The 27596-nt window shown below is 50.0% G+C and overlaps 3 protein-coding genes across 3 annotated transcripts; 1 reads left to right on the plus strand and 2 right to left on the minus strand.

The window, feature by feature from the left end:
• Nucleotides 1-323: 323 nt before the first annotated feature.
• On the minus strand, nucleotides 324-1931 carry LOC119878915 (ubiquitin carboxyl-terminal hydrolase 17-like protein 6). The gene has a single exon (XM_038589453.1). The coding sequence runs from the start codon at nucleotides 1929-1931 to the stop codon at nucleotides 324-326; it is 1608 nt and encodes a 535-aa protein (XP_038445381.1).
• Nucleotides 1932-2937: 1006 nt separating this feature from the next.
• On the plus strand, nucleotides 2938-15180 carry LOC119868884 (ral guanine nucleotide dissociation stimulator-like). The gene is made up of 8 exons (XM_038589454.1): nucleotides 2938-3050; nucleotides 3318-3426; nucleotides 6972-7041; nucleotides 11827-11936; nucleotides 12538-12731; nucleotides 13304-13360; nucleotides 14261-14454; nucleotides 14694-15180. Exons 1-8 carry the CDS (start codon nucleotides 2938-2940, stop codon nucleotides 15014-15016), a joined length of 1170 nt encoding a protein of 389 aa, XP_038445382.1. The 3' UTR covers nucleotides 15017-15180.
• A 6885-nt stretch (nucleotides 15181-22065) lies between these two features.
• On the minus strand, nucleotides 22066-27234 carry LOC119878917 (beta-defensin 107A-like). Its single transcript, XM_038589456.1, has 2 exons — nucleotides 27046-27234; nucleotides 22066-23694 (listed from the first exon to the last, which is right to left on the minus strand). Exons 1-2 carry the CDS (start codon nucleotides 27113-27115, stop codon nucleotides 23552-23554), a joined length of 213 nt encoding a protein of 70 aa, XP_038445384.1. The 5' UTR covers nucleotides 27116-27234; the 3' UTR covers nucleotides 22066-23551.
• Nucleotides 27235-27596: the final 362 nt, after the last annotated feature.

Genomic DNA, 27596 nt, shown 5'->3' on the forward strand with positions numbered 1-27596 from the left:
CCCTGACTGCTCACTGCCTCTCACCTGCAAGTGGCCCCCACTCTCCACAAGGCTGAAGGAGAGGCAGGTTCCTGGATTGACCCCATATGAAATCCACACTATCCCAATATAAGATCATGACAAAGACCCAGGTTTAAATATCAGTGTCTCCTAGTTTCAGTTGAAGGCCATATCCCATGAACACACCAGATAGATGGTTCTTCCATACATACAGAACACACACTTCACACAACACAAAATATTTCCAGTATGGGTCTGTGTTCGGGTTTGGAGTGTGTGAGTGACGCTGTGTGTGTGGGTGTGTGCGCCCATGTGCACCAAAGTTAGGAGACACATCCCTGGACTGCTTCCCCAGAACTCTGTCCCTTCTTGCTCGTCCTCTTGGTAGGTCGGGCTCTCCCTGGCACACGCGGGACTTTGGCCACGTCCCCGGCCACCTGAGGTGGGAGCATCCCAGCCGCAGTGGTGAGCAGGTCGACGGTCTGCTGAGGATGATTCTTCGGCATCTCAGGTCTGTATTTGGAGTGGTGAAGGATGACTGCGTTCGCAGGAAGAGCAATTTCTCTTCTCCTGACATTAAGTTCAGGCTTAGGGCGGTTGCATTCTTGGAGGCATCTCCACTGGTCTAATGTCATTTGTTGCCTTGAGGTCTCTTCCCCACGCTCCTCCAACTCAGGAAGGTTCACGGAGGGATCCGTTGCCGGCTCTCCTGAGGCCTCACCCACCACTGTGGGGTCTGCCTCGGGAGATGCGAGTCCTCCCTCTTCGACTGACTCCCTCCCAAGGTCTCTCTCCAGATCAGTCTTCTGCATATAAAAGAGGACATAGGCAGGTTGGCGCAGCGCGCAAGTCACATCACAGGCGCTGACCTTAGCATCATCCATTTTATACCACTGGCCATTTCCTGCCTTTACGAAACAGAAGTAATGTCCGCTGTGGCAACTCCTCCCAGCGTGCACCAGCACGGCATAGAGCACATAAACCAAGGGTCCTGCCCTCTGCTCAGACAGGTAGTGTTGCATGTCAAGGCGCTCAGGATATTGCACCTCCTTAGTCATTTTGTTGCCTGTCAAGTCTGAGAATCGTCTCAAGACCAGGATGAGGACCTTCGGGGAAGTGTGCAAAGTCAACACCTTGGACGCAGGCACCTTCTCCAGACACTTACTACAATGGTAGGCATTTTCACCTTCCAGCAGTTCGGGCTTCACCAACTGCTCCAAAGCTTGGCTGACGCTGTGAGCATCCCCGATGTCCAGGCTGATGTCCAGGTAAGGTTCCAGAGTGCTCGAAATGCCTTGGCAGTGGAGACACTGGATTTGAGACCTCCAGTACCCCCCAAAGAGTTGCTGGATGAGGGTGCTGTCCTGAGGACACTCAGGGTCTGAGAGCTTGTCCTCAGGCAAGCATGCTTGCTGCATTGCATCCAGAATGAACATGAGATACTCATGGGCATCTTCCTGCTTGTGTCTGTGGAAGGCGGCGAGCAGGAGTGGCAGGGGCCGGAGCACACGTCCAGGATGGCAGAGAACCCACATCAGGTGAGCCTGCAGGGTACACAGCATGCAGGATGTCTGCCTCCTACAGGTGGTCCCGTGCTGCTGGGACAGCATGTAGCTGGCGAGGGGCTCTGTGTAGGTCAGACACTGTAGGGTCGCATTCACATAGCAAGTGTTGCCCATGTTCTGAAGCCCGGCTCCCACCTGGGAAAGGCTCTTCCAACTCAGAGGCGTCTTGGTGGGAGGCAGCCCTGCTGATGCGGGAGCCAACGGGTCAGTCGGGGAGGAGAGCGTCTTTGATGCAGGAGATGTCCTCTCGGGCACAGAGGGTCCTCCGTGGACTTCAGCACCGCCTCTCCTTGACCAGTATGACTGGGGTTTGGGAGAGGCGCTGAACTGAGGCTCCTCTGAGGGGTGGAGGTGGGCAGCCTCCATGTCTGCAGAAACAGTGTCCACAAGATACATTCAACCAGGAGCTTCAGGGTCGCAAAGGGATGCTCCTCTCACTGATGCCAGTTTCCAAATGTCAGATAGTGAACCTCACCTCCACCTTTATGGCTTTTGGGCCCTGGGATAAGGCACAAAGTCCTCTAATCCACTCTAATTGCTTGATTGGATTACGGGATTTGGGTGTGGTCCCTCCCTGACGGAGACCATTCAGGTCAGCCCAGCTCCTATTCTTGCCTCCCACAACAGGCAACTTTCAGATTATTCTCAACCACCTCAACTGTCCCTGCACCTTTCTCAACAGAATTTGTTCAGAGTTTCTATGTTCAGAGGAAACCTTTTTGAATGTCCTTTCCTTTGAGTAACCCCAAGGGAGCCAAGGAGTGTTAGACGTTAGTGCTCTAGGACAGGGAAGATCACTCTCCCAAAGGAGCTCAGGTATCACATAGGAACTCGTTCTCCTCACCAGCAGAATGTTTGTAGCTGAAACCAATTATTTGGGAATATGGCATCCATTGCTTGGCTTCTCCACTTCTATCTCTCTGGACTATGATTCCAATCTACAAAGATTGTGAATGTTTTGATGAATACCAGTTTCTGCCTTGGTGTGGCCCGGGTCCACCACAACAGGAATTCTCTCACTGGTTTAATGTTTTTGGGAAACATTCCTTTGAAACTCCCTTTCCTACAAGAGTCTATATCCTAAATCCAGTGTTTATATGCCTCATTTTACCTGTACAAGACCGCGGGACCTTGAACACAAGGCACCAAGCACCAGATGCCCGGTAACACACTGGGGTGCAACCTTCCTTCCCCTTGCCTTGGGCTCCAGGAGGCTGAAGGAGAATGTGGAGCCGGGGAGTCAGCGGGACCAGCGGCACCAGGCTGGGCTGTTGAACCAGGCTGAGAGGGAGAAGGCAGGGAGACGAAGGTGAGGAATGGGGCTTGTGACCCAAACGCCAGGGCTGATACGACAGACCCCGAGTCCGTGTGCATGCACAGTGTGCAGGGCGGCTGCGGGCAGAGCCAGGCAGGGCGAGGCAGCCAGAGGAGCTCCCAGGCTAAGAGGGGCCACATTTGGGTGATGGAGCTGTCCCTGCTGATTTGGTGTGGGGTTTGTGGCTGGAGCAGTGTCCCTGCACCAGTGAATGTATGGAGCTTGGCACATGCCAAGGCAGACCCTTTCAGACTCTGTATGTAAGAAACTGCCTGGACGACCTGTTCAGCTCCCTGTAGTTAGGACGAGGGGCAGAGGTGGGCGTAGATTGGCTGAGGACGGAAAGGACCAGGTTGGCCCAAGCCCCAAGCAGGTGTCCGGCTGGAAGCCAGGGAAGGGAGTTCCTACTCCTTTCCCTGCTTTGATTTCTCGTGCAGGCAAGAAGCCGAGCAGAGGAAGGGCCTGCTCCACAGGTTCCCCAGGAGACCCCAGGAGGGGCAGAAGCGCACCTGGAAGGAAGACACGGAATCTTGTGACTATGTGAGGGTGAGTGTGCGCTGCTTCCCGGGCTGTGCCCTTGGGGACTCCCTGGGCTCCATGGGCCTCCTGGTGGAAGCGGGGCTCCACTTCCTCTCTGACCAGTGGCAGTTGAGTAGGGTGGATTTGCACCCAGTTTTCCCTTGGTGCCCATGATGTTGCCTCCCACCTTCTATGTGTGTGAACACTGGCTGTTTGACGTGTGAAGGTCATTGGCGGGCACTCCTGGAGCACATACCAACCTCAGAGAAGAACAGGCCGCTGTCCTTTGTGACACATCATCCCACACTGCCCATCCCCACTCAGGAGCTCCCACCATGACTCTCCAGCAGCAGGACTCCTATCTCCTCATGAGCAGAGAGGATGGAAGCGCTGGTCCAATGGAGGAAGCATCGCTGTGAGGCAGGACTTTGCGTGTCCCCCCCATGTCTCAAGGGCATCAACAGCATCCTGTCAGGCCTTTGTTCTGGACGAGCCCTGCAGCCAGATTCCCTACTCCTAGGTCAACAGATCCCAACTCTTTCTTTCCCTGTTCCGGGGGAGGGGGTGGTTACTAGGGTCCTGGCCATTTGTTGGTTTCTTTCTTTCTTTCCTGAATGTTCATTTTGCCTTGGTGCCGGGGCCAAACTCATGGAGTCCTGTGTGTTCTCTTTTCCCACAGTGTCCACACATGCCGATGCCCGTCTACACCACCAGGAGGCCTTCTATCCCTGAGCCTGCCCTGCTGATGGAACCACGTACTCAGCCCCCTGACATAAGACTCCCGTCCCATTCCACCTCTCATCTCAGAAGCCCTAAAGTTAGCCTCAGCCCACCTGGTGGACCTCGAGGTGCCCAGCAAGTGCCGATCACTGACACCCCTCTGCCGGCTCGCCAACCCTGTGTCAGGGCTGACAGCCTGGTTGTGCAGCAGAGAGCCAAGAGGCCCTGCAGAGTCTCCCTTGAGGGTCCCCAGGCTGGCTCCAAGGGCCATGGGCTGGGACACACCCAGGCACCACCCAAGTATCCTGAGGAGAACACCCGTCCCGCTGTCAGCAAAGCATTGGCAGACAATTCCCAAATGCCCCTCCAGACTCCAGGCAAGAAATGTGCCCAGATGCCCCTAGACAGGTCCCAGAACTCCCGAAAAAAACCGTGATGGAGGCCCTCCCAGCACACCTGCAGGATCATTGAGGAAGCCCCTCTAGGGATATTGGGGAGTCTGTGTCCTCCAGGAAGCAGACGTGCCCATGGATGCACAGCCCAGGCCCCCGCAGACCAGGAAGACACCTGCCCTCCATCCAAGCAAGGGCCCCCAGCCCACACCTGCCACACCTCACCTGGGAACGCTGCAGCCGTGCACCGAGCCCCCACGGCCGCCCTCTGCGCGGGCCCCCACTCAGCCCCTGAGAATGGTCTTCACCAGATTGAACAGAAGCTGCTGGAGCTCCCGGTTCCTCGCAGCTCCCTCATTCCTTCCTCCCGAGAAGCCAGGCCCTGCTCAGGGCCCTCCTGCCCCCCACCTGTCGGACGGAGCCTGTGTCTGTGGCCCCTGGAGTGTCCTCCACGGTGACCTACAGGTGTCCTCATCCTCAGAAGACACTGAGAGCGAATGAGCCAGCTCCTGGCCTCGGACATTATCCTCCACCCCAAGCACCCTGAGGGGGTGACTGCGGACCTGAGGACGTGGCCCCTCCTGGACTGATATGGGGAATCAGCACTTGCTCAGCTCCTTTGCATGGGAATCCTGGGTCCACAGCCTGCTGCCTCTCATGCTCCTTGATAGGTTCAGGGGATACGTAGACATTGAGGGTCTCCTGCACACCCAGTGTTCTGCGTGAAGTACTAGCCAGGCAATGTGGATCCCTGAGCATCCAGTATGGGTGCCATGTGCTCCACATGGGGCCGCGGTCGCACATGGTCTGTAATGGGATGAGTTGACAGTTTCATTCTTTATATATCCTGAAACCCACTTCAATGTTGGGTAATGATGCTTCCTTTCAGAGGCCTGAGCATGGAGATTTATCTCTCTCCAGATGATTTCCTAAGAAGGCAAAGTTTGACTAGTGGGCATGTAATGGTCCAAATAGCACAGGACCCAGGACTGGGTAGTTCCCTCTGACTGTCTGTCTTTCTCTCTCTGTCCCTCGTTCTCAGGCATATCTCTGAAGTGGGCCAATGGAAACAATACAACACCATGTGATACCAAACCAAATGAAACTCAGCAAAACCAAACCAACCCAAACGAAACCAAACCAAAGCACATCCATAGTTGTGTCGTGAGGATTTCTTTTTTAGGAAAAACAACTGACTGCTCTTTCCTCACTCCAGAGCTCCTGTTCAAGGGTGTTCCCTCTCTCTGTGCATATGGAGGGTAGAGGAGCTCCTCGATGTGCACACTAGGCTTTTAAAAGTCAGAGGGCAGTAGAGAAGCCACGGTGTGGGATCCTTCTCCCACCCTCAAGCCCTAAGTAACTCCCATTCATGCAATCATTATGTGACCCGGGTCAGATTCTGGTCCCTGGAGCCTCAGGCCCCTGTCTCATTCCATGAAAGCTGCCCTATTGCTGCCTCATGGCTTCAGAGGAAAATGCAGCTTCCTGGGCACTCAAGGGATGCATGCCACAACAGAAATATTCCCTACTTTCTGGAAGCCTATGAGGATCCCAGGGGTCCAAGGGTAGGAAGGCCTATCCTCACAGGGGATGTCGGGATTGGAGCTAGTGAAGTAGCCTAAGGATCCTTGGACCTGCAGGTGTGTAGGGCACAGGGGTGAGGATGCAGGCAGGCTTGAGCAAAGGGTCCTTCAGGCTGGGCTCTCCAGCAGTACTGGCACTTCATGTGCTTGAAGGGGATTTGGTCCATGTGCCCAGGGAGACCAGGGAGAAAGGCTAGCGGAAGAAGGTCTGAGCAGGCCTGTGCTCTCCCCTCTAGTCACCTCACGTGTCTTTGCTTCCCTGCCATCAAAACACCAAACCAAAGCAAACCAGACCAAATCTATCTTCCCAATGGAAAATCCACTCTCATCCAGATATGGAGGAAGACAGAGTTATCTGGACAAGCTGGCATAGGTTATGGATATACCATGAGCCTGAGACACTAAATCTCAAATTGTCAAGAAGCAAAACTTATATATGGAGAACAATAAAATTCATTCCAGTGACAAGAACCAAACATAAAGAATGTATCTATAAAATATGAGTGTAAAAAATTGAAGTTACCAAATGTCTTAAAATCAAAGAGTTGAGAAAACACGAAACCAGTGGAAAAGGGGAAAAAGACAAAAAAGCATCACGGAATTTTAAACTGCAGATATAGGAATCATTAGATGAACAGTCAAATTCTCTATACTGTGTTGTCCCCACCTGGAATACGCAGCCCTTTGATGTCCATACACATGGTGTTCATGGCATCTTGGGAGCTGATCTCCCGGGGAGGGGCCTGCTGCACTGATGCTCAGGGTCTGTTCCTGGTCCGGCTTACACGTCCCCTTGCCTCGGGGCTGGGCTCACTGTGAGCTCTTTCTGGTTTTCCTGCGTGGCTTTGTTCCCTGAAAGCCCCCTGTGCCTCTTTAGGAGACCAACACGAAATGGCTGGAATCTGATCTCCAGCCTGAGAGCAGAAAGATCAGGGTCCCGCTCTTCAGTAAGCACTCAGGGCCAAGCAGGAGTCACTGGGGTGTGCCAGATGCTGCAGACGCCTGTGGTGGGTGCCCAGACCAGTCTGCCAGAAGAGAGAGGGTTGCCCTGTTACTGTTCCTTCCAGGGTCTCTGCACTGAGAGCTGTCCCCCGGGGGTGCACCTACACTCTCTGCCTATCCCAGGGGAAGGGGCAGGGTCCCCACTTCCCTGTCCTTTGCAGGATTCCCATGTGGAGAGTGGTCAGCCGATTAGGCAAAGTGGTTCCAGTTTTAGGGCCAACTGAGCTGTGAGGCACCTTGCACTCTTGTTGGCCATGACCAGTGTCCACACCCCAAGGCTTGGGAACTCCACCCCCGTGGGCACCCCCATTCTTTCTGGGACTCTGAGAATTCTGAGACACTGTGTCCAGAGTAGTGTCTGCCCATTTCACCACCTGAGCTCATTTCAGGCAAGGTTGTGTCTCACCGGATCAGATTGCCAAGGCAGATTGCAATGTGGGCTCTGTGGCCCTTCCCTTTCCCGATTCTGGGGTGCGTAAACTGCCCGCCCTGCCATTCACCTTCTGATATATCACTTTGGATTCACGTCTCGCATCTCCCACCTTGCAGAGGGTGGTCGCTTTTCTACTGAAGAGTTCCAGCAATTCTTTTATTAAACGTCAGGTGGGATTCCTACCTTTTCACAACGATCGGATAGCATCTACCTACCATCAAGGATCCAGCTGAGCGGAGGTCCCCAGTTTTCGACAATCTTGCCCCTTCACTATCTTATTTCTTTGCAATTGTAATTTTGCCAGTGTTTTACACAGTTGAGCTCACTGAATTTTTAAATATATTTATTCTTGCGATAACAATAATCAATTATCTCAGGTTCCTCGGGGAGTTGGTACATACACAAAGCCTAATATATTCAGTAAGTAATTATGAAAATACAAGTATTGTGATGAATCAATTTTGAGTTTATGATGTGCAGAGGAACAGGGTTAGAGGATGACAATACCTTAGTTCAAATCCAACAGTAGATACGGATGCATTTATCGGAAGCCGGAACGCCCACCGTCCTCCTAATTTCTGTTAAATGCACCGAATCCTATTTGGGAATTTTCAAATCGGATATAGAATACGCTTCTTGCTCAACTGTTGTTTAACTGATGTAGCAGGATCTGATGACTCTACCTTTGCTTATTTAATAGAGGATGCTCAGGCATAGCTGGTGGTTTCCCTATCCTGAGGAATCCACACACATGTAGAGAAAGTATCCTCTTCTCTTTTATAACGTAAAATAAATATGTGTCACTTGCTTCAAAAAGTTAAAATACATTGACACCAGACCTAATGAGGTATGAATACATGTGGAAAACCATTTGACTTTCTAATACAGCATTTATAATCATTCCTTTATGTATGAATGTGTGTATTCTTTGAGTATCTGTGTGTGTTGGGGGTTTGTTTCAGGAAAGAGGGTCTACCTGGAGGAAGAGCAGACCTTGCCCATCCCACACCCCTGTCCTCCAAAACCCCAACTACCCTGAAAATTCTAGTGATGAGTGACCTGTCACTCTTCCTGAAATTTTCTCTCTCCGACAACAATCATGTCTAAGTCGAGTTGTGACTCTGAGCCTGGGCTGTGGATCTCCTCCTAAATAGTTCCCTCTGTGCCCTGAAATCCTGTGTCAGTCATTCTGGCCGGAGCCGCTTTGGAAAACCAACCATCCTCTACAGCCCTGGATCCAGGAATTCTAGATGAATGAAGACTGACAAGTATTTTTGGAATTAAAGGGTTTAAATTCACAAAGTGGAGTTAGATTTTGAATGACTACATCCAATGAAGTGTCTTTTATTGTTGATTTGATCTGAACTGACAGGAATCTTAAGTGAAATGGCAATAGGGCAGGACACATGAATGATGAAGGAAAAAGCCACAGAAAAATCCACATATGCAAGTCAATGTGTATAAATTTCTGTATCCAAACCTCTGCTGGATTAACATCTGCATTCAGACACACACACACACACACACACACGCTCACACACCCACACTATGAAAACCCACAGAATCATCCATTCAGCTCCCTGCACGCTGTGGCCAGCACCTCCCGGATGACCTTCTCCCACCTGTGCTATCCACACCTGAGCAAGTCCACCCACCTATTCCCATTGCATAGGGGAGGTCACAGGAAGGAGCCTTGCACCGTGAGCTCAGACCAGCAGAGGGCGACGCTGGCCAGCCCAAGTTGTTCCTAGGCTTCCAGGAGGACCCCACTTTGTGCAGCTGCTCAGGCTGGCAGGTGTGCAGCTCCACACTTTGGGCTGCAGCGTGTGCATTTGCTAGAGCTGCAGAGGCACGATGAGTATTGACAGAAGGTCTGGGGACGTGGTTCCCACCTTCCAATTCTAGTGTTGCCACAGCTGGACACTGCCTGCTGAGGAAAGGAGAAAAATCTTTCCTGTGCTGTGCTTCCAATGCTCCGCAGTCCTTGCTCATCCCCTGTGCAGCCCCTGCACCTGGGGAAACCATGGCTTTCATTGGAAGCCTGGAGGCCCTACTGGGAGGTCAATATTGGTTTGGAAAAGAGTAGATCAGGTTGTGACCCTGTAAGTGCCAGGAAGTTTCTGATAATATTGCCCTGCGAGTAATGGGTCCTCCTGCTTCACCCCTGGCCAGGACCTTCCAAGCAGGGAAGGAGGGCTGAGGAATAGCTCTCACGAGCAATGTTACTCCCTATCTATTTCTCCATCGACTGTGTGTCCATCTATCGCTGACGAGCCTCCCTGTCATCCATCTCTCCTCCATCATCTCTCCATCATACACCTAGAAATTTCTCATTCCTCACAATGCACATATTCACTTTCACATAATAGGAGATGAGATGACTTTCCTGCCGCTCTGCACCTGATTTCACAGAAACTACTAAGGCAGGACTGTCTTGGCCCAGTACATGGTAGTTTTTAAACGTAACTGTCTCGTGTTTTCAAATGACTTAGCCTGTGAATAAATCCATTGAAAATGACATTGGCACAGGCATGTTGACTCCTCTCTTTCCTAGAAAGTCCTGCCTGCAAGGCTGCTGCTTCCTGGTGAATAGCTCCATGTCCAAGAGAAGAGAAAAAGGAAACACAGGAGCCCCCGTTTGGACAAACACCACAATGTCCTCCATTAACCTGGTCATGAACATGTCTGCACGTGGCCTGGCCCAGAGCCTGATCCTTTGTCCTCCTGAGCGCTTGCCCCATGGCCCATAGCCTTCCCCATCGCTGTGACACAGTCAGCACACGAGCTGCACTGGAGCTTCAGTTCTGTGAAAGCAAGCGTTCCAGAAGACATAGGACAACCACCCCCTTCTGGACTCTTCTAAATAGCACATGAGATAGTGAACATGCGTGTCAGCATAGATATCATTAAATTTGGAATAATTTGTGTGGAGTCAGTCTTCTTGGATGTGTAACTCATGAATCGAAAGTTGAGGAATAGATCGGTTTTCTGAAATAGCTGCAGTTTTGAACACCTGACCCAGGGTCACAGGGCACAGAGGGTCCCATTCGGGAGCAAATCCACAACCCGAGACTCAGAATCACAACAGGAGACCAGACGACACCTTCTGCAGGGTTTGCCTTGGATTCAGGAGCCTAGGATCCTGGGAAGCTGTTGCCCATCCCTGCCCAAGGGGACTGTCACCTTCTGGGCCTCCAGAATGAGGGTACCGGTGCCCACGTGTGTGCACAGAGGACCTCGTGGACCTGGACGCATGTACACACCAAGGAAGAACGTGTGGGTGGAGGTATGTCCTGCAGGTGACACCCGCCTCCAAGGTCATAGATATGAGGCCACAGTGGCCTGGGGACATCTGGGGGAAGCACCCGCTAGGATACTCCCTGTCCCACAGTCAAGACGCCGACCATCCCCATGGGCACAACGGCTTGTTGGTGTCAAACCGGGGAAGACTGGACAGTCATGTCTGAACCCAGGCGTGTGTCCAGGCTGGGGTCCTGGGTGCACACAGTCCTTCCCTGGGGCCTGTGGACAGGGCTGCGGTCGTGTCCCTGTGTGCACAGGCCATCGCCTGCAGGGAGGGGGGAAGCATTGGCAGCACGAGCACTGCCCCTGCAGCTTCCTCCAGGAGTGGGTCAGGGAGGGGGTCCCAGGGAGTGAGGTCACTTCCATGTCACAGAGCCCAACAGAACTTGGAACCCCCGTAACCAGGCACCCGCATCCAGTGCAGCCCCAGCTCAGGCTCACTTGGCTGGAGACATCTGCTACTGGAGGATGTTCTCTTGCTGCCTGCCCACCTCTCGGGGCTCTGGCTCCCAGGAACCCCGGGGGAGCCGCTTGTTCCAATGCTGTAGGCATTGGCTCCAGGATAGATACCAAGGCGTCAGGGCGGTGATCCGGAGGCGCCGTCAGGTAACACAGCGCAGGCCAGGCCAGGCCCCCTGTGCCACCATCCTGGGAGCCTCATCCCCTCCTCCTCAGTTTCAGGGTACCAGGAATGTGTGGGCAGGTCCCATGCAGGCTGGGGGACGCTGCAGGGCGGCACATTCCCCGGGGATCCCTTCAGGGTCACCCTGATGTCACAGTGGGCAGGGGGGAAACAGGGTTCCTGAGGTCCTCTACCCCCCCCCGGAGTCACCCCGAGGCCCTGCAGCCACATCCCTTTCCTCTCTCCAGGGGCGGTGGGTGCCGCCTGCGCTGTGGTGTGTCTGGGTGGAGGCAGCTGGGGGTGCGGCCCAGGCGAGGGGGCCAGACCAGGCGCTGAGGCCTCCTGCCTGACTGCCGGGCACTGTCTCCACAGAGCTCCACCCGGGACGTGGGGCGCGAGCGGGAGGAAGGGGTCGTCTGCCCCACGCCTCCAGGAGCAGGGAGGTGCCCTGCGCAGCTAACAGAGGCCAGCGCGGGCTCAGGGTGAGTGCAGGGGCTGGGACCCCCGACACCCGGGCCCTGATGCGGCAGGAAGGGCACCGGGTCCCAGAAGCCAGCCTGCTACCCCCTGGGCCCCCCGACACTCCTGCTCCCACATGAGTCTGGATCCCCCCTCCCCACACCTGCCCCCATGGCCCTGCCCCTGCCTGGGCCAGATGCAGAGTCCCTGCGCACAGATGTGTGGGAACATCAGAATAGAGCCCTCAGGGGAGGCCTGGTCGCCCGGCGGTTAGCGCCTGCCTTCCGCCAGGCCTGATCTCTGAGGCCCGGGATCGAGCCCCGCCTGGGCTCCCTGCACGGGCTGCTTCTCCCTCCGTCTGTGTGGCTGCCTCTCTCGGTCTCTCTCTCTGTGTCTCTTGAGGTCCTCGTATTGATCCAAATATTTTGAACATTTATCCTCTGAGATTGTTTCTTTATTGCATAGTTGGTCCTGTTTGTGTAAGAGACAGGCAGGGAGCTTGAGCGGGAGAGGGAGCCCCAGCTCCTCAAGCCCACGGGGCCCCAGCGCAGGGCCTGCCGGGGCGGGATCCCAGGTCTCCTGGCGGCTCCCTGCAGGCTGCACGTCCCCTCTGTCCCACCTCAGGGTGCTGGGGCCGCGGCCAGGAAGGGGCATCAGATTGTCCCGAAGAAGCTCAGCCGGACGGAGCTGCTGGGGCACGAAGACCGACAACTGCTGCTCGCCTTGCAGCGCAGGGACGTCATCTCCATTTGCAGCTTCTTAGACGACTATCGTGGATTCGCCACCACGGAGGAGGTGCTGGACCTGCTGTTCACCGAGTGAGCACCTGCCCCTCCGCAGCCCAGGGCTGGGCCACCTGCTGCTGGGGAGGCTGGGGATGGTGTGAGCTTCCCGGCCTCGGGCTGCTCCCCCGCCTGGAGCAGGGTCCCCCAGGGCCTAGCGGGGTCCTGGAGGGCAGCCGCGGGGCCTGGCCTGTGGCGGGTCAGCCAGAGGGTCTGTGCCTGTGCTCAGCAGCTGTCTTCCTCCCCCATCATGAGGCCTGGGCCTCCTCCACCCCGTCACCAGGGTCCTGAGCGGCCTGTTTCCCATTTGAAAGGGAGGTTTGAGAGTCTATCGGGGGTCTGTGTCCTCGGGCAACCAGACCGGGGGACCCCGGGGCACCCCGGGCCCACTCGGTTATGGGCCATGGGCCTCGCCGAGCCCTTTCATGCTCAAGCCTTCAGGAGGCCCCAGCAGGTGCGGGCGCTTCTCCGGGAGCTGCCCGTGGCCCCACGCACAGAGCTGACGGCCCCCGGGGCTCCGGCCTAGTCAGGGGTCAGAGGGTGACAGCCCCCATTATGAGAGGTCACGTCCACAGGACGATTCATGGGATGCCCCCGCCCTCCTCTAGATATGGGTACATCGTAGCTGCATGTGGTGACGACGACACGGTCCAGCGTTGGAAACTGTGAGTGACTCCGGCTCCTGCAGGAGGGCCTTCCCTCTCCAGGAGGGCAGCGAAGGGGCTGTGGGGCGGGGGGGCGGCTGCACCCTCACCTCACACATCTGCAATTCCTGTGACAGAGTAAAGGTCTAAGGCCCCTTCTGGAAAAGAGGGCAGGAGAGCCAGGATGGGGTGCGGTCTTGGTGGGAGACACTGGGTCCCCTAAGGAGAACTTCTCCATGCCCCCCAACCCTCTCTCTGCCCCACACCTGGGGCCCAGAGCAGAGGGGGTGGGGAGCATCGCACTCCCCAATCTGGTGGCACCTGGACCAGGGGGCACAGCAGGTGCTCAGGAGGGCTGGTGAGGCCTCCAGACCAGGCGGCCCCCACCCTGTGGGAGATGAGAGATTAGAGTCAGTGGAAGGACACCCCCGGGGGCCCCTCTGGAGGGAGGCAGGCCAGAGCCACAGGAGGGAAGGTGGCGGTCCTGGGCGGCTCCTGGCAAGGCCTGGCAGGACACAGAGCCCGAGCCCTCCTGCCTTGGAGCTTCCCAGAGCGACAGTGTGTGCAGTGAGGGCAATGACAGGCCAGACGCCCCCAGTCCCCGGACGCCTGCCGGTGGACTCAAGGGGCAGGTGGGCAGGGACCAGGCTGAGGAGGGAGTCCCGCTTCCCCAGGAGAGACGGTGATGGTCACCCCGCTGGGCGTGGGCTCCCCAGAACAGAGGCTGCATATCAGCCCCTCCTCAGGGAGCAGGCCTGTGGCAGGCAGGTACCGCCAGGTGGCAGGGGCACAAGGAGCAGGACTGGCCTCTGACACCCCGCACGGGAGGCCGGGTCCCCGGGTCCTGCACGGCTTCCCCGGGACACCTGCATGTGACAGAGCCCTGTCTTCTGACACCTGTGCCCGCCTGTCCCTCCACAGGGCCATCTCCTGCATGCTGGAAATATGGCTGGATTATTATGGGGACGACTTTTGTCAGCTCCCCGAATTTCCCTCCCTTATGAAAATTCTGCAATTCGTAAGACAGCACATGCCAGGTTCAGACGTGGAACTCCGTGCCCGGCGTAACCTCCAGCAATTCAGACGCCTCCATACAGTGGAGCCAGAGGCTGGGGGTGAGGAGGCCTGGGGGTGACTGAGCTGGGGACAGGGTGGGCCCCGCCGATCCAGCCTCCATGCAGCTGGGCTGGGAGCAGGGGGTGGGCTCACACTTCACCCCACGGGCTGCAGCCTGGGGACACCTCCCAGGGCTCATGCCCTCACGCACGTGGAGCAGTGGGAAGAGTGGTCTTGACTTGGGAGGCACGTGGAACGTCCGTCCTAATGGGGATACTTTGCCTTCCTGGAGCTACAGCTTCAGCCCAAGGAAAACACCCTGAAGCAGCTCAGGAGCAAGTCCCAGCTCTGACCGTGGGGACTGCTGCCCCGTCGGGGCCTGCGGGGATCCAGGCCGTCCCGGCTGCTGGGGCTGAGGGCTCGGCCCGCGCTGAAGCGCCCGCTGGGGAGGTGAAGCCCCTGCAGATAGTGGTCACTGCTCTAGTTCACTGCTCAGCCCTGGAGGAGCCCCCTGCACCCGCGGCCACCCCAGAGGAGGAGCAGGCCCCGGCACCTGCAATCGGGGTCCCCAGAGTGCCAGAGCCGCCACCTGCATCTGGAACAACTGGCTTCGACCCCTGAGCTCGCCCCAGCTCCCAACGCAGGGCTCGTGGTGGCTGCAGCCCAACGGAGGCTTGCCCTCCCCTGGCATTTCACTGTTTCTATATTTTCCATTTTTCTTTAACCTTTAACCTGTATAATGGCTTATGAGTTTTATTGTAATAAAGGATAAGTTAACTTCACACAAAATTGACTCTGATGGTTTTAAATGCTACATTGTACTTAGGTCAATCACAGTGTGGCAGGCTCGGAGCCCAGGGCACCGGGGGACACAGCCCAGGATCCGGTGCTCCCCTGGGAAAGGCAGAGGACGGGAGGACACAGGACATCAGGTCACTCCTGCCGCCGGGCCGCGGCAAAATTTTGAGGGTACTCAGGCCCCTGCTAATTTGTTTTCCAGTATTTTTGGATTGCAAGAGCAGTTCCAGGGCACCCAAATGACATTAGAAATTTTATGCGGGCTCTAGTGAGGCAAGGAGGGTTGTGTGACTCTCCCAGGTCTACAGGGAATGGTGCTGATCTCTGGACGGAACGTGTACATTTTTCTAGGATCTGCCAACCTGGGGACATTATCCACTTGGCTTCCCTGCCCTCATGGAGGGTATATGCCTCAGGAGAGGAATGTGGAACATGCTGAGAGGGTTTCCGCATGAAAGGAAACCAAGCAGTGGAGTGGGAGAACTGTAGCCTCGTTGTGTAAAAGTCTTCTGGGGAACAATCAGAAATGGTCTCCAAATATCAGACCCTCCTCTTGAATAGAAAATGTAGTCAGTGTTTTATAACAACCACCCATGAACAATCCATAATAAGAGACATAATAGTAAAAGTAATAATCAAGAGCAATGTAATGATTGGAGGACGATCACAGTGACTTTAACGCTATTAAAGCAATTAATACTGCCAAGTCTCCTACAACAAACCTAAGAAGTTGGGAGATTCCGGTACATATTTCTCAAATTCCTTGTCAAATCACAAGATATCAGGACCTTCTTCCTGGGGTATCTCAGGCTCTGAGCCCCATGTTCTGATCAAGAAAATTATTTCATAAGGCCAAAACAGGTAGCCTGTGGCATAGAAAGTCAAACCAACTAGGTCCAGGTAATGGGGGATCTTGGGAACTTGTGTGCACATCCCAGTGGGGGAGCTTTAAAGAATGGAGGTGGAAGGGGGGCTGTCTGGGGCTGGCCAGCCACATGATACCCATCAGATTTCAAGTATTTGGCCAGCCCAGGGTGCATGCAGAGAAGGCAGGAGCCAGACTCACAGCCAGGGTCCATGAACCATGCTATGACTCCCACTAAACCCCAGCATTTTCTTAGCCTTAGCATCCCATTGCCCTTCTTCCACCTCTTCCATCCAACCACTGGAGGTCCAGGTAACCATATTTGCATATAGAGGCTCTGGGCTGTTGGAGTGTGAGCCTCTGTCAACCAGACCAGCAGGGGTGACAAAGGCAAGCATCTGAGTTTCATATTGCCTTTGGGTGAACCCAGGAAGTGCTGAAGTTGCTGGAGTAGGTGGGCAGTCACCACCCGGTGCCTTCAAAAGGCAAGTTCCCCTTTTTTGGAACAAGGAGAGGACTTTAAACATATCCAGGGACTCAGGCTGGCTGAGATTGTCCAATGGTGGTTCCCTGACGCTGAGCTGAAGTACAAAATTCTAAGGATATTTGGGCAGGTGTCACCTGAAACCTCTCCAGGAAGACAAGAGCTGCTCCTTGGTTCCCAAGTAGACTCGAAAACATTTGACGACTCTGGCCATCCAAGAACAAAATCCCTATGTCTTCCCGCTCATCACAGGAGGTATCTGGACCTACAGGAGCTCTCATAAAGTTTTATTAGAGATTCAGTTAGGTCATGGGAAGCCTGGTTGGATTTCAAGTTTTGACACTATCAGTTCTCAGGGTCTGAGCTGAAGCAGATAATTCTGAGGATGCTTCAGTTCAGGATAACTTTCTCCATCATCTTCACAGAGGCGAGTGATCCCTGGGCCCCCAAGTGTTCTTTAAAAAATTGTGGAGGTTCTGGTGGACCAAGGATGCCCGGAAATGGCCGCAGCTTGCTATGTGGAGAGGGTTTCTAGGAGGCGTTCAGAGGGAAAACCAGGCATAGCTCAGTTAACTCCCTGAAATGAGGATGGAGTAGAGATGGAGCAGATAAAAGGAGAAGGGAGAGCTACTTGGGGAGGGAACCTGAGCTCCATGAATAGGGACCACCAACCCCAACTGTCAGAGTAGACAAGCACATCTCCCCACCCCTCACCCCTGCCCCCAGCCTTATCCCCTGGGTGTTCAGGCACAGCCGTGGTCAGTGCTTGCTTTGGAAGTTGGTGCTGTTTAGAGAGCGCTACAGAGTTCCTGTCCTGCTCGACGTGACATTCTCCCCAGGGCTCATTCTTTTCTCTTTTTTAATATATCTGATTTTGTTTCCCCCTTTTCTGTGTTTCAATCCTAAGCTCTCTGCCTTTTGTTCGACCCTCTTAAAAAGTTCAGTCTGATCAGGTATGTCCATCAATCTCATCATCTTGTAGAACTCTGTCTCAGAGATTTCTGAGGTGTCACAACCAATATTGTTGCCAGCTGTGCATGTTGCTCCCTGTCGCATGGAGATGTCTCTTGGCTCTCATCCTGGGATTCCCACCAGAGTGTTCTCTTGAGTTTTCCACTAGTTTCCTATTGTCACTGTAATGAATTACCATACACTTAGTAACTAAAAACAACAGAAAATATTTCTTTCTTTTTTTTTTTTTTACAGGTTTGGAGGCCTAAAACCTACAATGAGTCATTTTAATAGTCGTATGGTGGTATCTCACTGGAGAAACCCCTATGGATTCTCTATGTTTCTTACATACTTCATTGTCTCATTTGATGAAAATACTTTGCTGCAGTTTTCACAATTGGCCTTGGTTCTTTAAAAGCAAATAACTTTGCTTAGTAAAATTATATATGGAGAAAATATAGAAGTGAAGTATACATAATTGTTTCATTGAAGATCTAGTAGGTTCCTTGAGACTAGAGAGTGTGCCCCATTTGTCCATAAGTCTGCAATGTGTGTTAATAAAAAACTCCAGGACCACCGTCATCATTACTCTTCCCCCATTTTGAGTTACTACCATTGGTAATTAAGCACTGTTGTCACCTCTGTGTCTACTTCATACATTTCAGCAAACCCTAGGTTTCTGTTCATCAAAACAAATGAATAAATATCCTACCTCAAGTGTAATAATATCGCCTATTCCTCCTTGAATATACTTGGCCAGGACTTTTAGATACTGGCTGTTCTCTTTTATACTTCCAGTTCTTTCCTTGGTCAAAAGCAGGGAGTCTGATGCAGGCTATGGTAAGGCATGGTTGGACAGGATGGTTAAGACCTCTAGTTCCTGTTTCTACCCTAAATGTAGAAGGGCACATTCGGTTTGGGAGTCAGCTGGAATCTCAGGAGGAATCCATTTGAGAAGACCAGAGTTGAAAGGTAACAGGGGGAGCCAAGGGTGGAATAAAGCCATAAAAAATGACTTAAGCCCCAAAGATCAGTTGTATGGAGCTAATTTTCTTAGACTCAGTTTTCCTATAAGTAGATCCTTATCATTTCCCATTGCCTGGGCCCCTGAGCTGTATCATGGCTCTGTCATGCTATTATCTGAAAGTCACTAACTCTTGGAGAATATAAGCAGAGGAGGTTTGGAGACAAAAAACACTGTTAGGAAAATGCCCCATTTTCTGTTACCCATCTCCTGTTCTGTTTCACTGATGAAGTACAGATGGTTCTAAACACCTGGAAAGCCCCTGACTGCAGTTCATCCAAGTCCATCTTACCAGACCTAGTATGTGATGCACACAATCAGGAGGGAGCATTCAGGTACCAGGGAACTATGGTCTCTCAAACACTGACTATCCCATAGGACGTAGTGGGATGTAGGTAGTGTAGGTCGTGGAGTCTTTGGCCTATGTGTAGGATTCTCTCAAGTGCTCAGTTTCTCAAACTGAATAAGTCTTTTATAAACTTGTTTTGTTACCTGAGGAGACTTGGTTCAAAAAAGAATAGATTTGCACGAAGATAGTAATGGTTCTCATGGGTGATGGTGTCCATACAGACAGGTGGAAAATGACTTCATTTCAGTCCGCACTCACCAGGACTAGTAGAATGTCCCTGCATCATGAGGACATTTTAATACCTCCCTACAGGTATCTGAGGACAGGGGTGTCCTATGATAGCAGAACGGCCTTCAAGGGAGGACAGAGAGTCCTTGTTATTTTGGATGCTCATGGAAGTGGGCAGTTTTGAATGGAAGTAATTGTCAAATGGGAACATAAGCTACGGACACTTTGGCAATAAAATGGAACAGCAATCTTTCAGGTCAGTTAAAGTGATTTTGACTAGATTGACAAGAAGTTGGTTTGAACGAGGACAGGGTATTTTGTCTGAGAACTTGTTTCAGACTCTGCTAACTAAAGTGAAACTCAGTCATTCTGTTCTGAGCTCCCACAGGCTTCCCATCAGGCTGTGGAAACTGCCATGTTCTATGTTACTTTGCTGGACATGTATTTTCCAATGAAAGTCTGAGGTTCTAGGGCACCTGGGTGGCTCAAACGGTTAAGCATCTGCGTTTGGCTCAGGTCATGATCCTGGAGTCCAGGGATCCAGCCCCGTTTTGCTCAGCAGGGAGTCTGCTTCTCCCTCTGCCCCTGCCTTCCCACTTGTGTATACCAGCTCTCTCTCAATTGAAAAACAAACAAACAAACAAACAAACAAACAAATAAGTAAATCTATCTATAAAGTCTGAACTTCTCTTTCCCGAGCAAGGAGGTGAGCCATTTGTTATGTTCCTCTCAATATCTCCTTTTCAAAAAGTGCAGGACAGTGAAATACCACTGGGCTGAAAGACAGAACTTCTAGATTTGAGTGCTGAAGCTCCACTCTGGCTTCTAACTGGAAGTGTGGGACACAGAACCAGGGCACTTTCAAATCTCAGATGCTCCTCTGGTCGGTGATCTATAGTTGCCAAACATCACTATGCAGGAGATTTGATCGGACATGTGGTTTTAAAAATTCAGATTCTTAACTTAAGAATTCCGAATATGAAAGTGTGAGAGTCAGGAACAGACCTCTGATTTTCAAAAATATTCTAGGTGACTAGAATCAACTTTCTAAAAAAGATTTTTTTTTATTTATTCATGATAGACACCGAGAGAGATGCAGAGACACAGGCAGAGGGGGAAGCAGGCTTCCTCTGGGGAGCCCGATGTGGAACTTGATCCCAGGACCCCGGGATCATGATCTGAGTCAAAGGCAGATGCTCAACCATTGAGCCACCCAAGCATCCCTAGGTGACTAGAATCCATTTGGCTCTAGAAACACTGATTTATATTACCTCCAAGGCCACTTCTAGCTCTAACATTTTAATATTCTAAGAATTCTTGTAAATCTGAGTGTGACACTTATCCTTAGTTTTTATGATTGAACAAGAAACCCGGTCTGTGGGTGTGTATGCGTGTGTGCATATATGCATAATATGTAGCATGAAATGTAGAACCATATCCAATCCCTAATTCTTGGTAAATGAGAACAATGTTAGTGAGGAGAGAGAAGGGAGGAAAAGGTATGGCACAATTTGCACATACTGGGGAATAATCTATGTACATTTATGCTGTGAGGGAATTGTGTGATTTGTAAGGGACAAGAAGCCTGAGGAAGTCATTTTTAACTTGAGTGCCTGAGTAAGTGGTAACAATATTTACTAAGATCTAGAACAGTAAATGAAGATCAGTTTTGGAAAGGAAGGGATAAAGTGCAATAAAAACTAGTTATTTGTGGGTGCCCATCAGAGATCCAGTTAGGGAAGACCAATGCCCTGTAAAACTTTAGCATGAAGTTGAATTCGGAAATACAGTGTAGGATTTTTATCAGACAAAGCTCATTTAGGTCAACAAAAATCATGCTGGGTATTCAGAACACGAAATTTAATGCAAAGGATTGCTTACACAGGTAGCAGATGGTCAAATGTCCACAGAGATTAATAACTACGGGCCCAGAGGAGGACATGGGAAAGGCGCTATCAGCGGCAGGGGTCCGAAATCCTGGTGTTAGCTACCTACAGCTGGAGGCTGGATGTGTGAGTATGGGACACAGCACAGCTGGTGCTCAGACCTCTAAGTCAAGAACAGCTCATGAATGATGCTTAAGACTTTAAGGAAGGAGTGCTCCATGGCTGGGGCCCAGACAAGTGGGGTGGAGACATCCTGCAGCCAATGTTCAGACTTTTGAGGAGAAGATACGGCCAAACAGGGGCCATGGAGAACCAGGGTACACAGCAAAACAGGTTGTGGCCCAGCCATGCCTTTATGGGTGCTGGGTGCTGTTAGTTCCTTCAAGGGTTATTGCAAGGCTGCTGAGAAAGCCAAAAGGAGTTGGAGCCTGGAGCCAACCATCTGTTGCTGTTGGGGTGCTGCTGGCCAGAGCTGGAAATGAAAGGGACTGTCTTCACCCTTCATCTTATTTTCCTGTCTACTGCCAATGTCTTGCATTAAAGGGGCTAATGGGAAGCAACTGGCCTCAAGGTCTGGAAGATGCAGTGTGCAGGGCATCCATGCACTGCCGTGGAGTGGAGTAGAGAATGGAGGCTTGGAGCCTGGAAAGGCTGGTGAGGAGATAATGCCACATCAACAGGAGAGGCTGAAACCACAGGAGCTCCTGGAATTGCTTAGAGACATGTGTAATATGAAGATGGATGAATCCAGGGTGTGTGCAATCTCAGGAAAGGGAGAACATAGGACAACAGGGAAGAAGAGAAAGAAAGTAGCTGGAAGACTTCTATCTTCAAGGGCAGAGGAGACAGGAATGAAGGAGGAGACAGACCACATTGTGAAATGCTTGCGATGTATCGAGGTAACAAGAGATACCAACCATAGATTGCCGAGGGTGCCCCTGGAGTCTTTACAAAGAGCATGGTGACCAACACATGTCTAAGAGGTCATGGTCTCCTCATTAAGAGAAATCCCAGCAGGCTGAAGGTGGTAGAGGATGTTTCTGTAAGTCGAGAAGCAGAGGAAGACACTATACACACCACTGTTAATTTTGCAAGGAAACAGGAGAAAAAAAAAAAAACAGAAAGAACAGGGTATGAGGCCTAAATACATTTAGATTCTCAAAGGCAGTTAGTTTTATCTGAGGCCTGGGTAAGCAACTTCTGGGAAGACCCCAGGACCTGTGATACTTGCAAAAAGAGAGCTTCTTCCACCCACTCGTCTCTTGTGTAGTTTTCAGAATAAAAAAATCAGCCCATTAGCCATGAAGATATGTAGCAGCACCAGAACATTTTTTAGAAAAAATGTTTTGATTTCTTATTTTACAGCCTTTATAAATTGGCTCATCCTTGGAAGTAAGTTGTGTTTTATTCTGCTCTCCTTTATTTACATCTCTACAGAAAGCAGGCTTAGTCAAATAGGTAAGGACATTCTCCAGACTGAGCCAAGGGGCTATCTTTCTTCTGTTCTGGAGCAGTGTGCTGTCAGTCTAGGATGACAGTGGCCTATGACATATATATTGCTAGCCCTGAAAGCTGGGAGTCTGAATTTTGGCAAATAAGGGCAAAAGCAAACCTGTGTGCTGTTACCATCAGCCCAGACAAGCAAGGATCACAAGGTCACAGGAGGGATCTTGGAAAGTGTCCAACTCTTCTGCAGCTGTTTCCACTTCTTCTTCCACCCAGCTGCTCACCGGAGCTGCTATAAATAATCCCTGTTCAGGCTTCTGCTCTCAGCCAGGACCCCATTTTGTGGACATGCTAAGAACATAAGACCAAAAGCCAAAGTGTTGCTGTGACTAAGCCGGCAACAGTGGCATCTTCTGGGGTCTCTATCTCCTCCGCTGTAATGAAGGTGTTGAATTAGACTATCTCTAGGAACCCTGCTCTTGAAGAGGCCATGACTGCTACATTCTCACTACAAGAGGCCAGCATGAAGACGCTACCCAATCTTTGGCCAGCTTAAACTTTGACACAGGCCCTTTTCATTATGGCACTTGATGTTCCAGATTGAAGAGGGAGGGGAAGCCATGCTAACAGCTATCTGTGAAGGAGCCGGAGAAGCATGAGCCAGCAGGACTGCTAAGGCGGCCACAATTTGTGTCCATCACATGGGCATGTACTATGTGGTTGAGTCGTCTCATATTACAGAGACCAGAGTCTGAACGACAAAGACCCAGGGTCACAGCTCTGTCTGAAGCCAGGGTTTTAGAACATTTCAACCATGGTCCCACCTTTCCATTCTACCTGTTTAATCTGTTAATCTGCTCACTCACTTTATTAATCCATAAAATAATTAAGGGGGCCTCTGCCAGCAAGTGAGGATTCCGAAGGTCAACATAACACAGTGCCTTCCCCCAGGCCCCTCACGGCCTACAGATCGTATTTCTCTGCAGTGTCAGAAGCTGGATTGACAGCTTCATTCAAAGAATGCCCATGTTGGAGGTCAAGAGAATAAATCCAGAGATGTTTGCCGCATGGAGCTCACAGCCAGAGGATCTTTGCTTCTCACTTTCTGGAGCTCCTGCTTGGCTTTTAATTATTCTTCCTTTTTTTGCAGCAAAGTGGTGTCAGTTCAGCTCTACAGCCCCCAATCTTATCTTCAAAGGAAAGGCACTCAACCTCACAGCGACCATCCATCTTCTGACACTGCATCCTTCTGTGTATAGCTCCATGGGCTGTGTGGAGAAAGCAAGGCCTCAGTTATCCAGTACTTGGTGACCAGAAAGCAACATAACATCACCCAGGCCAAAATCACAATTCCCTATTACCGAGTCTCCTGCGGACACCGAGTACACGCCTAGCGATCAAAAAAGCACATGTCACCTGAGCAGCTGTATGGGAGCTCAGATTCCCTGCACAACTTACACAGTGTCCCTACTGGGTATTCAATTCCTTTTGCCATATTCATTTCTAGGATATCTAGAAGCAGAGTATGTCTTCCTGGGATGGAGGCAGTCTACTTTCTATTTTCAATAACATTCCTTCCCAATGTGTGATTGTTTTCATGTCTCCAAATTAATAGTCTCAGATATATGACAAAAGGTAAAGATGGTGCTGTTTATACTGTAGGCAGGTCAACGATAGCCCACATGCAACGATAGACCACAGCCATGTGGCTGTGGAGTTTCAAGAGTTTAGGTGCAAAGATAAAAGAAACCTGAGGCTGATCTGTTCTGTAAGAAATATCAATGAATAATGGGTTTAATTCTGGAATTCAGGGTGATGTGGACAACAAGTTTTTCTTCAGAATAAAGATTAAGCTGAAAAGAGTAAAGGTATTTTGAGATAAATGATTGAAAAAAGTTTTTGGTGATAGATGTTCTCAGGAGAAATAATACAAAGAACTGGCAGTCACTCCCAAAGGGAGTTCTTGGAAAATACAGCTTTGAGGAGGAGAAAGAACACATATTGCTGTCATATACCTGAGATAATGCCATGCTGAAGAAACACTGAGCCTGTTTGTACCCCAGTTAGGACTCAGACCAACAGAAAGGAATTGCACAGCCTTAGATTTCTGCTCAAAGTAAGAGGAAATTTTTAATAGAGTCCAAAGTTGAACTGGGGATATTGTAATAGACTACTGAAGTTCATCAGGCATCTAGCTAATCAACTGACATGGAATACTCATAAGGTGTTTAAATACTTAATTGAGGCAGATAATAAGAATGAGAATGATGATTTAAAAACAATGATAAGCAGACAATAATAATATTGTACTTTCTCAGGGCACAGAGGATGTGCCTGCCTTTGTTTAAGCAGATTATAAAAACAGAGGGATTGTTAAACCTTCCCAAACAGTTATTTCTCACTTCAAACAATGAGTAATGGAATCTCTGGATAACACAAGGAAACTCAGCAAAACACATCAGTCCCAGGCCCCATGTCTCTGTATGGTTGCATTGATAAGTTTGGACCAATGAAACAGGAATCAAATGATGCAGATGCTTCTGTGCAATATTTTTGATCAAGCGCTTTACTTACTTTTCAGCCCTTCCTGTCAGAGCATCTTTAGAACCAGATGGAAGACACATGTTTAGGACACAAAGTTGACCTTCCTCCCTAGACTCAAAGTAACTTGGTGGAGAAGAGTCTTCTTTCTAACCATAATAGTCAACTTACTTGTTTTTTGGATTTTTCCCTAAAAGAAAAATAAACTATTTTTTCATTTACTCTCTTTTTAAATGTCTTTGTTAAAATAAGTTTGCCTCTAATTAACATAACAAGTATCTTAATCTTTCAAACAATCCTATTATTATTATTACCACTTCTAGAAAGGAAACTGAAGCACAATGGTTTACACAACTTAGAAGGATTAGACCTGAGATCCAACTTCAGGTGTTTTGGTGTAAAAAAATCTGTATTCATTTCCTCTTCTCAGTTCCAGCTCTGAGATTCTGTGTGGTTGTTGTGATTGTGGCGCTCCTACTTTGAGCCCACACTAGGCTTGTTGTTAGGATTCAAATGTACCTGAGCTGAGTTTGGGAACAAAGGACCCTTAATGAATCAGAGACTTGTTGAATGGGAATGGAGAAGATGGCTTAAAATGTGCTTCTCTACCTGGATCCATTGTCTGACCTCCAGGAAAAGACAGGAGCAGAAACCAAGTAAGTGACCTGATAAATGAGACTTTGAAATGTAAGGGCATGTTTTTATACCTGTTTTCAAAAGTGCAAGGTGAAGAACACTTCCCAAGAAGGCCCTTCGGATCCCACAGTTAGAACCACGGTTCTACTCCCATGGCTTTCCTTTATAAGTCTGCATCATTTATGGCACTTCTGAGAACTGTTTTTGTGTTATAGTTTTTATGAATCTTCTCATATCACCCATTCACTTATTTGTACATTTGAATTTTATCAAATACTTATTTAGTATTCCAGGGAACCTATTTTTTACCAACACACAAATAATAAAATAGTAAACTTCAAGTAAATTAAGCATGAAGATCATACTCTAATTACATTTTTTATCTCCATTTTACCTGCTTTTTCTATAGTGCCCAAACAATTGCTTATTAAGTGCTATATGTATTGGTCTGGTAGGCCTATTAAGGCCCGATTGTGTAATAAGTAAGTGCAGAAATCCGGAAATCATGAAGTAGTAAAGTGCTTCATAATACATGAGGAACCCCCATTAGTCATGACTTAATAACAGAAGTATAGTTGAGAAGGGATGGATATAAAAGTTTCTTGGTGGGGGGGCGATGGCACCTGACTGTCTCAGTTGGGCATCAGACTCTTAATTTTGGCCCAGGCCATGATCTCAGGTCATTGGATTAAGCACCACATCAGGCTCTGCGTTCACTGGAGAGTCTGCTTGAGATTCTCTCTTTCCCTCTGCCCCTCTTCCAGCTCTCTCTCTCTCTCTAAAATAAATAAATAAATCTTTTTAAAATGTCTTAGGGATAGAGTCTTGGCAGTACTGAGCAAAAAGAGATCATTTCAAAGCTCTCAAACATGTAAAAGCAAACCAATCAAGATGTTAGTTGTTTAAATGACATAATTTTCTATTCGTATGTGAGAACTAGAAAGAAATTCTAAGTAATCTAAGATTAGGAGATTTAGACCAACTAATAAAACATAAAAATAGGAAAAAAACACAAAAAAAGAGACTAAGAATCTCTTATCATAAGTTTTTTTTTTTTTTCATTTAGGCTACAAAAGCTATACTTCTCTAAATTAACACGTGTGCTTGAAATTTGCCTCTGAAATTTTCTCTCATTTTAGAGCTATCACTTTGGCACACGCTGAAGCTGTGTGGATGATTACAGAAGATGGAAAGAGAGCTAACTGTGAAGAGAAGTCTGAATCCCTTGGTGGAGCTTTGAGGGAAATTAACCAGATACCCTTCTGGGTGGAGATAGTTCAGCTCAGTAATTTTGTATTTAAGCTCAAGAAAAGATTTCTAGTAACTGCTTTGTGCTGGGACATTTTTAGAATACAGGGATTAGTCATGCACTTTTCTAAAGCCTGAACTTTCTCTCAAAAGACAGATTGCCACCCTTACATCTATTAGGATTTCCCTCTTACCTGAGAAAATGTGAGCAAGGAGAATGAGAGCAGCAGAAACTAAGAAAAAAATTCTCATGGCTCCAGACATCAGTAGAGAGAGGATAAAGGAGGTATAGTTGCTAGAATCCAGCTCTTTTATCAAGGGAAGTTGATTAAAACAAGTTCTACAGCTCTGAAAGGGCTGGAAGTCAACTTCAGTTTGAAATGTCCATTAAAAGGAAGCTATTCTTCATGCTCCACTGAGTAACGTGTGGGCTGCTGGATCAGGTGTTACCTCAATGATGTCTATCGGAGAGTAAGGCACACAGCTAGTCCCCCTGCCTGCATTCCTACATTCTATGTCTCTGCCTAGGCATCTATTCTCTGAAGCCCCATCTCAGGTGCCTACACTTCCAGAAGATCTATAACCCCCACTCCTTTTCTTCTTCAAGATGTTACTTGCAACTTGGTCTCTTATAAGATTATCTTGGCAGTTACTAATGGGTACCTGTAATAACTGCTTTTCAAAAATTATAGTATGTGAAGAATTTTTATCCATCCAGTTTGACTATCAACTCAACGGAAGAAAC

This window comes from Canis lupus, unplaced genomic scaffold (genome assembly GCF_011100685.1).
Source record: "Canis lupus familiaris isolate Mischka breed German Shepherd unplaced genomic scaffold, alternate assembly UU_Cfam_GSD_1.0 chrUn_S2079H2278, whole genome shotgun sequence".
In the NCBI taxonomy this organism is placed as follows: Eukaryota; Metazoa; Chordata; class Mammalia; order Carnivora; family Canidae; genus Canis; species Canis lupus.

What these genes read in the sequence shown, in the direction of transcription:
- LOC119878915 (XM_038589453.1), bottom strand. Translation starts at nt 1,931, where the DNA reads ATGGAGGCTGCCCACCTCCACCCCTCAGAGGAGCCTCAGTTCAGCGCC.
- LOC119868884 (XM_038589454.1), top strand. Translation starts at nt 2,938, where the DNA reads ATGCACAGTGTGCAGGGCGGCTGCGGGCAGAGCCAGGCAGGGCGAGGC. An exon ending in CTGGACCTGCTGTTCACCGA is followed by an intron (nt 12,732 to 13,303) that starts GTGAGCACCTGC and finishes GCCCTCCTCTAG; the next exon opens with ATATGGGTACATCGTAGCTG. An exon ending in AGTGGAGCCAGAGGCTGGGG is followed by an intron (nt 14,455 to 14,693) that starts GTGAGGAGGCCT and finishes CTGGAGCTACAG; the next exon opens with CTTCAGCCCAAGGAAAACAC.
- LOC119878917 (XM_038589456.1), bottom strand. Translation starts at nt 27,115, where the DNA reads ATGTCTGGAGCCATGAGAATTTTTTTCTTAGTTTCTGCTGCTCTCATT. An exon ending in CCTTGCTCACATTTTCTCAG is followed by an intron (nt 23,695 to 27,045) that starts GTAAGAGGGAAA and finishes TTCTCCACACAG; the next exon opens with CCCATGGAGCTATACACAGA.